Source organism: Anguilla anguilla, chromosome 6, assembly GCF_013347855.1.
Source record: "Anguilla anguilla isolate fAngAng1 chromosome 6, fAngAng1.pri, whole genome shotgun sequence".
Classification (NCBI taxonomy): Eukaryota; Metazoa; Chordata; class Actinopteri; order Anguilliformes; family Anguillidae; genus Anguilla; species Anguilla anguilla.
Genome location: NC_049206.1, coordinates 6942701 through 6956034, shown reverse-complemented (window position 1 = coordinate 6956034; position 13334 = coordinate 6942701). Strand labels below are relative to the sequence as shown.

Genomic DNA, 13334 nt, shown 5'->3' with positions numbered 1-13334 from the left:
GATAATGGTTAGAGAACAGTAGGGTCACGGGTTCGATTCCCAGGTGACTCACTGCCGAGGTGGCCTTGGGCAAGGTACTTATCCAGACTTGCCTTTGTATATTTCCAGTTGTACATATGGACAGCATTTAAAAATTGTCCGCTTGTGAGTTGCTCTGGATAAGAGCGTCTGCTAAATGACTAAATTGAAATCGTAAAGGACAATGATTGATCTACGATATGATACAAATCACCAAGACGATCTAAGACACTAACAAAAGATATCCATCAGGATCTGATGTTCTGAAAGTGACTAATGCTTTGTACCCAACTTTTCATTGGTAGTCCCAAATTAGATTAGTGACCTTGTTACATCCATAACAAGATCAGAATCCAATGTGGGTTGTTTTTTTGTCCCAGTGTCATCTCCAGGCAGTGACTGCATCAGATGAAATGCATTACTGCAAGCAAAACTGAGAGGCAGTGTAGCATAATGTTATGGGAATTGTACTTGCAACTTTAGGTTATGGGTTCAATTCCCAGATGGGGTGTTGCTGTTGTACCTTGAGCAAGGTACTTAACTTGAATTGCTTTAGTAAATATCAGTGTCACTCTGGATAAGAGCATCTGATAAATGCCAAGAATGTAATGTAATGTAATGCATGCATGCTGGCAGCTTGTTATTTATTATATGTTTTGACGGATATTCGCGCATTCAATGTTAGACATAGCAGACCTTTGTTGAATCCCTGATTTAACACACAAAGGTTTCTTGGCTATTTTATATCTGTTCTGTAATTATTTTAGCCATCTGAAAAACCGCACCACAGTTTTGATAGAGTGTTAATGTGCATAGAAGATGCGTATTTGTGTTATGGTCATTGATGCTGTTATCGTCAATGGGAGCTTATGAGTCACACCCATAGCTCCTCAAAGGTACCCTGATTGGTCACTTGCAATCGTCCCACAGTATACTGGAGTACTGGATTTGGGTTTAATCAGGTAAAATACCAGCATTATCCTCCCAGTCGCTCTGCAGTTCCCATTAGTATGTTTCACAGGGTCCAGCATCTGCTTTAAGCAGACAGGTGCACTCTGATTCGGGAGGCCATTTTAACCCCGTGCACTGTTTTTCCAACCAGCATCTGATCTGTACCGGACGCACGGGCAAGGGGGGGGGGGGGGTGGTGGGGGGGGGGGGGGGGGCGCACTTGCTGAATCTTTCAGTGGCAGGCCGTACAGGAAGCGGGAGCTTGTGTGACAGGATAATGGATTTCCCCCCTATGTCGGGCGGCGGCCTTATTGAGCATCCGGAGACCCCTCTGACCCCCCCCCCCCCCCCCCCGCGCCCCCCTCCCCCCCCTCTGCGTCTGCACGATATCTCCGCTCTATATCCGTCCCGGGTCATTATCGTATGCGAAGCTGGATCTTTATTTTAGAACCCGGGCTGCCACTATCCATTTAGGCCTGTCCGGGGGGGGGGGGGGGGTAGCAGTGACCCCCTCGAATCATACGCCCTCTCTCCCTCCTCCCCCCCACCCCCCCCTCATCAATCAAGGCACATGGTGCAGAGATGAAGCTTGTTACCAGCTGGCGAGTAGGCAGGTTCTATCCCCTGCTGCCCTGCAGAGGTAGCGATATGAGTCGATCGCCACTGCCTTCCTCTTCCTCGCGCCCTCATCCTCTTCCTCCTCAGCCTTTTTCCTGAGCTCTGAGATTCCGGCAGCTGTTCACGCTCACTGCACATGCACACAGCTCTTGAGCACATAAATATGGAAGAAGCACAATTCTTTTTTTTGCAATCCTTCAAAAACATCATGGTTCTGTGATTCAAAAGCTGTATTAACTGCATATGCAGTGAGTGCCCATGATTGGAACAGATGTATTGGGATAGAGACACAATTCTTTGTTGTTTTTGCTCTTCAGTCCAGCACATAAATCTTTAGTCCAGCACATAAATTTGAAAAATAAAACAGTGAATCGGAGGTTAAAGTGTAGACTGTTACCCGTTTAATTTTCATTCAAATCGGGCGATCCATGTTGGAATTACACACACACACACACACACACACACACACACACACACATTAAATATTTACATTCCTTATTACACTTCACCACAGCAGCAACATGCCTTCACGTCAGTAAGATAATAATAGTCTGAAAGTGGAGAAAGCGGCAGGCTGTTATTTCGCCTTTTTTCTCTCCAAAAAAGGGTGTCGCGTCCCTGCGCTTATGCCTCCGTCTCCGTTAGCGAACGCGTTAGCACTTAACGGCAGCCGGCGGCGAGCAGGCCGCAGACGCACGTTCGCATGAAACTGCGCTCCCTTTAACGAACCGTTAAAACTTTCTGAGCGGTGTTCGACGCGGTTCGGCTCTCCCGCGGTTAAAAAAAATAGAATTTTAATGAATTCCGCGTGCATTGTAATTACGGGTGAGTGTACCGGGGTGGGGGGGGGGGGGGCGTGGCGAAGGGGTACCGTTAGAGTCGTCTCCAAGGTGACGACGGGGGGCGCATTTGCATTGAGACTTAAATCGAAATCTGTAGGTGAGAAGACGGTGCGAGACCTTTCCCCCGGGGGGGCGCAGGTGCACCTGGCGTAGGTGCAAGAAGTTCCTTTTTTTTAAAAAACGCGGCGCCTTGCGTGCTGATTGCGGCACGCTGGTGGGCGTCTAACCCGCTGGGGGTACGACAGAAAAAAGAAACAAAAAGAGGTGTTAGTAAAATGGCGCCTTGGAGTTCAGGCGCCCCAGGGAAACGGGCCTCTTCCCGGTGATTACGCGGTGCCTGGACTATACTTACCGAATTTAAGCAGCCAACGGTAAAGGGAATCTAAGAGCACATGCGCAGCGGTGTTATTTTTACGTGAGGGCGTTCATACCCTGCGGTTAACGCGTCCTCGTCTTTGCATCAAAACCCGAGAGGACGGTTCACGGTTGAACCAGACGGTTCATTTTCATCATGGTTAGTTTCGGGAAAAAGCCAAGTCGCAAAATTTACCAGTGCTACAGAATGGCAGTCAATCCCATCCCCCGAAATCATGCCGGCGATGTTTTTGGAAGGTTCCGGAAGCAGCTGGGGGCGAGTAACCTTAACATGGGAAGTTCCCCCCCTCTGTGTCGCTCCACAATGCTAATCACCCACCGGCGCATAATCTCTTGATCCCTCTCGAGCCAGCTGCCAGGTGATATCTGTCGATACCTCCGCGCGGGGTCGCAGGGGCGAGCCTTGGGGGGGTGGGGGGGGGGGTCAAAGCGGGCGTAAAGCGCGGCTGCTCTTCGAAACCCGCCGGGGAAAGGGGGGGGGAAACGGAAGACATCCATGACGACGCCACCGCCACCGCGCTACGGGTGCTTCCGAGCCAAAGGCCAACCCCCAAATGTCACGGCCCCCGAACGGCCCCCGCAGACCCCGGGCGCCGGGTCGTTACGAGGATTAAGCGCCCCGACGAGAGGGAGAGAGGGAGGGAGGGAGGGAGAGGATTTCCGCCATCAACGCGGTAACCGCGGCAATGGGTAATGAGCTGCTAAAGAGCGCGCCTCTGCGTGGAACTCGGATTCCCGGAGTTTGGTGGGGGGGGGGGGGGGGGGGGGGTCGGGGGGGGGGGGGGGGCAGCCGTTCCTCCGAAAAAATCCAACCCTGTTGCCGCGGTTGGATTCGGAAACTTCAGCGGCATTTTATTTACACCCACGTCGCTCGCCGTGCGGCAGCACGACAGACTCGCCCGTCGAGGCCCGGATAGCAGTTCGAGTAACACAGATGGGGATTTAACGGCTCGGCGTTAATCTAATATGAAGCGTGGTTAACTATCAAGGGTGCGCGTTACCGGAGTGATGTATAGCCAATTACTTCACTTCGGATGCCAGGACGTGTTTGCGCGAGGAACAACAGCTGGACTGTAAAGAAACGGCAGATCGCTGATCCCAAGACACCGGGCGCCTCCTCCAATCAAACAGCTGGAAAATATGAGCCAAGCCCGGATTCCCACAGATCGACGGTTGCGTCTTAATTATCAGGCACCAGGGAAATTTAGGAGGTATTGATGAGCCTTAATTACCCATATGCTTGTTCGGCAGACTCTGGCCTCTGCGGGACCCCCCCTTCCCTGCTTTCGCCGCGGTAAAAAAAAAAACAAAAAAAAAAACGGCTTAACTCTTTGGCCGACTGGTCTTCGGTGGACGCCCTCTGGAGAACATCTGGTCCCCCTATCGCTGACTCCGCTCTTCGTTAACGACCTGCAGTTGCTGCCCAACACCTGCCACCCAATTTGAAAATCGTGCAGAGCACACGTTTAATGTAGCCTACAGAAGGCTGTGTGTGTGTGTGTTTGTTTGTTTGTGTGTATGTGTGTGTGGGGGGCAGTTGAAAATTGGTTGTGGCTGAAACATTTTCTGGTTATTTGAATAAGCATTTGAATAAGATTATTTCATGCATTTCTCCATTCCCGGCCCCTCTGTCCCCTTATCCTGGGCTTGTTTTCTGTTTTCGGTTTGTAATCTATGGATATTTTCCCAAATTCATCATTTCATTTATTTACCAGAGGGATGGTTGCCCGTGGCAGTCGTGGAGGACAGACAAAAGGCTTTGTGACAGGGAAGAAAAAAATTATTTTCTGCATTAGAATGTTAAATTCTTTGGTCAAGGCTGCGGCAGAGATATTATTAATAATAGAATATGTGGGTTTACAGACGGATATTGCTTTTTTCTTTCTTGCTTGCTCTGACCATCTCCACACCTCCTCCCTAGGCCTGAGCCAGAGCATTCATTTTCTTTTTTTTCCCTTTTTTTTGGAGAGTGCAGATGCGATAGTTAAGGCACGTGGATAAAGAAAAGCTCGCCCTTGAACCCATAGCAGAATGCGCCGCGTGCGTTGGGGGGGGGGTGGGGGCGGGGCGATACCGCGGTGACGTTTGTGGTTTGGGGCTCTGAGGGGGGCTTCAGGGCTCGCGCATGGCGGCTGGCCGGTCGGCCTGCGCCGGCGTAGGGCGGGTAACTGCCGTCGTCCTCGCGTCAAAACCACGACTCGAACAAAACTCGCTCTCAGAAGCTCATACGCCGTACCCCCCCCCAAAACCCCCCCACCCCCCCCACCCCTCCCGAGCCTGCCCGCCGGCTTCAGACCTCCACGCCAGGCGCCGCTTTGAGCTGAGAGCTCCCCCGCGGAACGGACGAGGAGCACAGCGTGTCAGCGGACGGCGGAAATGAGCGTTTGGCGACGCCGAAACGTTCGTTGCTCTGAAATGAAAAGCACGGCCAACGGGAGCTTCATTCGTTCGTTTTTTTTTCTTCTTTCTTCACCCCACCGGACGGTTACGAATTGATATCCCACATTGTCTGGCAGCTGAAGATCTGTCCTTTTTTTCGTTTTTCTTTTCTTTTACAGTGACCTTATACGCGGCCAGAGAGTACATCCCACTCCCTGTGGCTTCAGAGTTGTTTTACAAAAACCGGACCAGAGCCTTTGTGGATCAATAGATTGTTAGAAGAAGCGAAAAAAGTATCGGAACACAAAATAACTACACTCAGCAATTATGTAGTGAAATATTATTAATAGGGGCTCAAGCATCCTTGATGAATAGGCACTGCATTGATTTTGCTGCTTTTATTCTTCTTCCGCATCTACTTATTCTTTTTCTGTCATCCCCATCAGTGTTTGTCTGAACTTGCTAAATTTGGTAAGCACATAGGACCTGTCCCAGACATAAAAATCTATCCATACGGGGCTTGGGAGGCAGTACGTAACAGACACTATAGCGGTACTATAGCATAGCGCTGAAAACCCGCTAAAATCCTAGGGAGGCTGCAGAGCTTTACATCAGCCAAGTTCATGACTGGGTATCTAGTGCTGATATCCCATTGGATATCCCCATTATCCTATTGGATATCACACAAATGGATATCTTACAGTTCAGAAAATTTTGCATAAGCACCAGGACCTCAGGTTTAACGTCTCATCTGAAAGACGTTAAACCTTAAACCTAAGACACCTCACTGTGATGCCAGGTTGGCATAAATCATTGGTTTTGCTCCGCACCTGCAGCGAGATCCTTCTCCTTAATGGCTGTCATGGATTTGCTCCCAGGAAACAGGCTGTGGAACGAGGACTAGAAACTGCAGTTGCCCGGTACAAAGGCGTGGGATTAAGCGAATAAACTAATTATTTCCATTCTGGGCTATAGATTCCCCTGAAGCTACTGTCGGGGTCAATTTGGGTCAACCGTGGCATTTTAAAGTTCCCTCCGCGTCGCTGCAGTCTTAATTGAGCCACCGTCTGCCTCCGTGTAAGCGGACATCCGCCCTAGAGCGGTCGGGGGAAGGGGGGTGGGGGGGGTGGGGGGGGTGGCTGCCCAGGTTGCCGAGTCGCGGGAACAGGAAACAGGAAGCGGTCGGGTTCAGCGGGACAGGCAGGCGTCGTGGTAACGAGACCGCACCTGACCTCCTCTCCGCGGCGAGCTGTGGCCGCGCGCTCCGGGCTCTTTGCCTGAGGGTGCCTAACGGCTGCCGCCCAGCCGCACACCAGCAGGAAAAGGTTCAACCGCAGAGCCAAAATGAATTCTCAGTTCCTGGACTGCCGTGGTTACGGATTTCATTTTTAAATAGAAAAAGTCCACCAAAAAAATCAGAACCCGCTTATAGACAGTGTTCTCGATCTATCCGGATGTTTTGTTTTTTAATTTATAAATACCTATCTCGATGGATCTATTAGTAGAAACTCATGAAATTCTGGTTTTTGGTCCCTTGAAATGTCCCTTAACGGGGTTTACAGAATGATAATCCAGCACAGCATTTAACAGAGAACAGCGGGGACAGGCTGTCAAGACTATGATGTCCCTCCTTTGACAGGCGTCAAGGCAGGCCCCACAGGTTGGAAATTGTTGTGAGGATGTGGGGTTTGGATAATGAGGGGAAAGAGAGAGGGGGGGCGGTGGGCGACGGGAGGGTGTAGATTTTTCTGTTCTCTTTGTTATAACATCGCATTGAATTCCGGGCCCTTGCTGCTTGCCTTAGGTAAGCAAATATAAAGGCACTGACATTATGCAAGATGCCCATTAAATGTCAAGGCTAAATTCAGTACTTCTTCCATTGTCTCTTTGGCATTTCCAGCATGTCTTATGTATTTATAATTTGATAGAACCTCGGGAGAGGCAAAGACCATCAGATCTTACATCAGAGGCGTCGTTTTTCACGCTGAAGCTTTTCTGAAAGGCACATTTCACACCCCGAGCCAAAGCCAGCTCAGAATCTGTCTTACTGGGGGGGGAACAAATTTTCTGTCGGCGATTTTTAAAAATATTTTTTTATTTTTTGTTTTGCTTTGTGTCTGGCCTCCGCTCCGTGCGACGGACAGCGTGGAACGTGGAGAAGCCGGTTAATTTGGGCCCCCGGTGATACCACGCTTTAAAGCCGTTGGATTCGTTCTGAGCTGAAAATAAAGATGGGGCACGGCTCGAACCCCCCTTCACACCCCCCCCCCCACCTCCCCCCCAACCCCAACTGACTTTAAACACAACAAACCCTCGATGAATGAATTTTCCCTGCCAACTCAAACCTTACTGTATTAAATCTCTTATCTCATACTCGCCATGGCAGCACCGATCCCCAGCGCAGAATGGTAAAAATGGGGGGGGTGTGCAAGGCATGGGGGGGGGGGGGGGCATAGGGGGCGGGGGTGGCTGCACAGATGATCTAGGAAACAGGCACAGTTCCAGATGTTTATGAGAGATCTCTCCGGTGGATGCACAGACCGCAATCTTATTTTTCCACTTACAGCAGGATGAGCAATGCGTGAAATTCGACAGCAAATTGGGCTGCGCCTCCGACAGGAACAGAAGCAGGCAAGAGTCATGTGGAGAGGATATGGAGAGGAACAGGCCAAGTGGGGCATTCATATACAGCCACTTAATAAATAAGCAAAATGCATTTCAGATCACTCAGTTTTCAAGTAATCCTCTTTTCTTTAATGTCAACAAATATCTATCGCAAAACTTTCTGAACTTCCGAATTTTTTTTTGAGGTTTCACCTTGAGGCGTAGGGCCATGCAGAAATAATTTAATATTTACAGTAGATTTGTCCAATGCCATGTACTAGCTTTCGACGCATGGCATATTTTAAAATGTGGTACTATTCAGGCTAGTCGGCTTGAATACTTCCTGTTCCAGACTTCCTGTTTCTTTTGCTATCGCTCAGGACCTGACGACCTTCCCTCTTCTAGCCCGTAATTACATTTCTCTTACTTCCAGTGAGATTTCAGCAGGCAGAGATTCGGGGAGAGAGGGAGAGAGAGAGAGAGAGATGGAGGACGGATAACAGAAAGAGACAGAACGGTGTGAGAAAGGAGAAAGGGGAGAGGAGTTTGGGAAATGGAAAGAGGGGAACGAGATGGAGAAATAATGATAGGGCGATTCGCAGTGGAGGAAGGCGGATGATGGAGACTGTGGGAGTGAGAAAAAAAGGAGGAGAGAACAGGAGAGATATTTCTGCAGGAAAAGAGGATATAATTACATTTCTTTTATTAGAGCCACCAGTTTGAGAGAAAGCAAGAGAGAGAGAGAGAGAGAGAGAGAGAGAGAGAGAGAGAATAAGATGCACCGCACGGAAACTGGAACAAGGAGAAAAATCACCTATTTTGGGACCACATGACTTCCCGATAAAGCTCCCTGCCTGCTATCAGTTTACAGATACACGCTGCGGAATAAATCATCCCCAGGAGCACATTTCTGTTAAGTTCTCTTTCATTTTTTTTCATTCAGTTTGGGGAGAGAGAAAACACTTTTTTTCTACCACTTTCAGCCTTTTTGGCTTACGCTGGTGCTCAATGCCATATGTTGTCAATGGCCTGGATTCAGTCAATATTTGAATTATTTATTTTTTTAAAAAGCATTTTATAACAAATAAACGTTTATAAGTAATATTTATTTGTAGACGTGTAAGTGCGCCTGCTCTAAATGTTCGACTGCGCACTGCAGCTTTGTCACGCAAAATTATTAATGCCGTTTTGACGGATGCTTCCAGCACCTTCTTTCATAGCCATTATTATACAAAGTGTTTCTTTATTTCCCTGACCAGCCCGGAAGACAGGCCGAAAGCGCTGGAACAAAAGGTCGCACGGCATGTGTGCTGGCATGAATCTAAAAAGTTCACGGCCTCACCCACACGGACCCTCCGGAAACATAATTGTTTATCCGCTGCTTCTGTTGGCGTAACGTCCCCTGGCCTCCATACGTTTAGCTGATACGATGTTTCCCGGCTTTGATATCACCGCGGCAGAGCATATTCCAAACAGAGACTGTAAAAAACAGTTTCCACTTTGGCTCCCACAATGCACTGCACTGTCAAAGGCACAGATCGTGGCACTGACAGAAGCAGAAGCTCCACTGTAAGCGAGACTCCGCGGCATGGGGAAATTAAATTTTAAAAACAGGTTTTTTTGTGACAGATCCGGAGAGCAGAGAACACAGGAGGGAACACTTCTTCGTACGTTAGTTTACTTTACATACATAGTCATCCAGGGTGACTTCCTTAGCCTACATTTTTACTTTTAAAAAAATCCATTTTAAAGGGGGATATTTACTGAAGCTATTCGGGTTAAGTACTTAGCTCAAGGGTACGACGGCGGTGTGCCACCGGGGAATAAAATCTGAATGCTTCAGGTTAGGAGCCCAGTTTAAAACCCATTTTCAATGCCTCATCTCACATAGTCAGCCTCTCCAGAGCTTGCCCTACATGTAGGGGAAGGCATGTGTTTGTAATGAGGCTTCTGTGTGAGATGAAATAACTTATACGGAACATCATTTTAAACTACCGGAGACCGATGTAGGCTGTGTAGTTTATGATCTACTCTCGCATGTGCAGTATTCTCTGTGCGTCTTGCCACACAAAATATAATTAAGGTATGATGTGGCATAAACATTCTTGGGTGTTTTTCCTGCAACGGTATTCTTTTACATGCTAAGTCGTTCTGGCTACGCACAATCTAGAGGCTATATAGCATTGTCATATAGAGAACCTGTCAAAACGAATTCATGGGTCAGCATAACAGTTTTTGACGAACGAAACATTTTGATTAGCTGATATATGATTTTTTAAAAAGTGGGTACTTTGCCTTTTTTCATTCATTTATTTATTTATTTTTGAACCGGCTTTGCAGTTTCGACACCAATCAGTACATGAGCTACAGAGGAATGCTTCAGAATGCCAGTGATTCATGGCATTTTCAAAATGCACACGCGACAAACGGAGAAGACTCTTAATGACTGAAACAACGTATGTGACATTTTCAAAAAACACTGGGCTATTATGGGATGCCATTTTAGTGCCGAAGAGAGGGCCCGCTCATGCTGTGAGCTCATCGATCTCGGAGTACTCTCGAAAAATAGGAATAAAGCTAAAACATTTGATGACGAGAACAGGTCAGGCTGGAGTACCGAATGGGCATTAGCACAGAATAGGCGTCGCAAATGTCACCCTGATCGAGTCAGCACCGGGATGGTTCACTATGAACACGCAACAATAGCTACGCGCACAACCGTCGGTTTGAGGGAAGACGGGGAGACATGGCACTTCCTACATCTCCATATGAATTGGTCTCTAGGCTAAGCTTGTGCGCTTGTAATACTTGACGTTTCACTGAGCGAGACGAGGATGGTCCACAAGTGCGTCCCCCGCCAAAGCTGAAATGAAACCTACCGCAATAGTTTTGCATATTTCATTTAATTTTGGTCTGCTGTGTGCATCATACGGGACTTATCTGCAGACGTGCACTGTTCTGTGAACAGGGAGTGTGTGGCCTGCCTGCTCAGTTTAAAATGAACAGCAGAGCCCTGGTCTAGTACCTAGCCGAGCGTCAGGCCTGGTGTTGAACCCTCCAAAGGCCTCTGCTTCCTTTATAATGCCACGGGGAGCTGTTCCATGAACAAACAACTCTCAATGGGGAAAATAAATTAAAAAAAAATAAATAAGTACTGCCTACAGTGTGATGTTTACATATAACTGATTACCGCCTTGTTTGACTGACAGTACTCAACGGGCAATGTGCACTGCGGACCACTTTGTTAATGGCCTTAATGTCAATCAAATCCTGTTCTGCGATGCTGCCCCTTGCTCATCACCCCTCTCTCTCTCTCTCTCCTGCCCCCCCCCCCCCCCCGCAGGTCTGGAGGGATTGGTAGAAGAATGCAGGTCCCGTGCGCCCGAGGGCAGGATGGCGTTGCGTTGGCAGAGTGCCGCGGCTGGTAGATGGTCGCTGTTGATGCTCCTATGGCAGTGGACGGTGCTGGGCCACCTGGGCTGGGCGCTGGTCCTGGCGGCCGCGCCGCCCGACCTGAGCCCCGCCCCCCTCTCCGGCGTCGGGGGGCCCGGCGGCCGGCTGGACTGGCTGCTGTCTGACAAGGGCCCGTTCCACCGTTGCCCCGAGTACACGGAGTTCAGGGAGCGGTTCCAGCAGGGCTTCACCACCCGCTACAAGATCTACAGGTGAGCCTCTTTCTCCTTCTCATGGCGCACCCACAATGCCCTGCACCAGAGGTGGGCAACGACGAGGGCCGTGTCCGTTTCTGGTTTTCACGGCAACCTCTCACCTTAATTACTTAATTAGCCGTAGCATTTGCAGCGTCTGACATTTCAGCTACGTTCCTTGATGAGCGCATGAACGACCGCTGAAGTCTGTTCTTTTGTCCACGTGTGAAATGTTTCACTGAGATCTAATCTACCGGTGAACCAGTGTTGGTGTGTATACAGCCACTTAGCTCATTTAGCCTGGGTAATTGGTGGAAACAAAAATGTGCACACACACACCGGCCCTCCAGGACTGGAATTGCCCACCCCTACCTTACACTGTATAACTACAGATAAAAAAAAAAAAAATGTATGGCTCGGTTTCAATCAACATTTGTCCTTAAGCTGCAAGTGCTGGAAAGCTCTGTCACGACATAGCCTATTTGAGGGTGAACTGAAAAGCTGTTTTATGGCTGTTCCATCAACATTTGTCCTAAATTTATACTTGAAAATCAATGCAGGTGGGAGCTTTTCCCCCCCCCCTTCGCTCGCAGTTTAAGGCGTTATGTTTGTGATTGCCGACCTCAAACGATGCTTGTGACGACCAAAAAAAAACAAAACAAAAAAAAAAAACAACTCACTTTTTATTTGAAAGTCAGAGTGAAGGATAAATGTTGATTGAATCCAGGCCAGTGTTTTAAGTAACCGCAAGAGCTGACGAAGCCAAAAGAGGAGGCCCCTGCCCAGGTGACCTGCAGTATATCACGACGGTGCGTTCCAAAGCACACACACGCTCTTTTAAAGGCTGCTTAATCAAATACAGCTTAATTTCAGACTGAATATGCTCGGCGCACGTCAAGTCAGCAGGGCGGGGGTTCCTGAATTTCCATGTCGAGCCCTTTATAAAACGTTCTGCGAAAAACCGTGTCACCAATCAAAATGACTGCGCCCGTAGGGGCGACCTCGAAGGACCTCTTGTGTCTGCGGGCTTCGTTCCAGACGGCCACTTAAAACCCGGCCGAATCGAGCTAATCGCGGCCTTCGTTAAATGAAATTGGGCTCGCCTCCCAGTCCGATGCTATTAGGGACCTAAGCGGAGGGAAGTGCTGAATGAAGGAGCGCTGCATTCATTTGCCATTTTGGGACGGTTTTGAAGCGAGCGGACGTAGCAGGGATCGCGCTGCTCGATTTCGTACACCCTTTCTGACGCCTTCCTGGGGGGGGGGGGGGGGGGGCGTCACTGATGGGATTGCACAGGAAGGAACATGTCATGTGTCTTAAGCAGATAGAGAAAGAGTGGCCAGAGACACCAACCCCTGGTTCGGGAGAACCACAGGATTCTGCTGGTTTTTACTCAAATTAAAATAAAAAAAAATCAACCAATTGGCCTATTCAGACCTGAGAAACCAGGTGAGGTGAGTTAACTGTGTTATTTACTGCTTTAATTGATCAATTAAGGGCTGAGCATCATGGAAAACAATCAGACCCCTGGTCTACCAGTGGAACCTCTTTACCTGTGGCAGTAAATTGGAATCACTGCGCACTGTATGGATCGAGAGAAAATCAGACTGACTCACGTAAACAGTGTTAAATGCAATACCCTTGGGACAAGGGTAATAAATTAGCGTCTCCCTGTTTATTCTATTCCGCTTATGAAACAGAGACTTGAAAATGTCAAGAGATAAAAGACATGTCTTCCAGGTTGAATAGCTCAATTGTTTCACATTACTAATATCTGACATTTCAAAAAACCATTCTGAGCGGCGAAACGCTGTCAAAACTGAAGTCGTCTTGTAAGTATACAGAAATAGTCTCGCAGTTTGCCGCGGTGAAACGGTTTAGTGTGTCATCTCTTAGCTGT

The 13334-nt window shown here is 48.6% G+C and overlaps 1 protein-coding gene across 3 annotated transcripts in view; it reads left to right on the top strand.

Moving 5' to 3' along the window:
- The window catches only part of brinp2 (bone morphogenetic protein/retinoic acid inducible neural-specific 2), a 118005-nt gene that overhangs the window by 33670 nt on the left and 71001 nt on the right, over positions 1-13334 (top strand). For 2 of the 3 annotated variants that reach the window (XM_035422622.1, XM_035422623.1), the window contains exon 2: positions 11131-11452. In XM_035422622.1, coding sequence (XP_035278513.1) covers positions 11181-11452 — 272 coding nt within the window. In that variant the 5' untranslated portion in view covers positions 11131-11180. Of the gene's footprint in view, positions 1-9346; positions 9455-11130; positions 11453-13334 lie in introns of those variants that run through there. The other variant, XM_035422621.1, reaches the window with a different exon arrangement.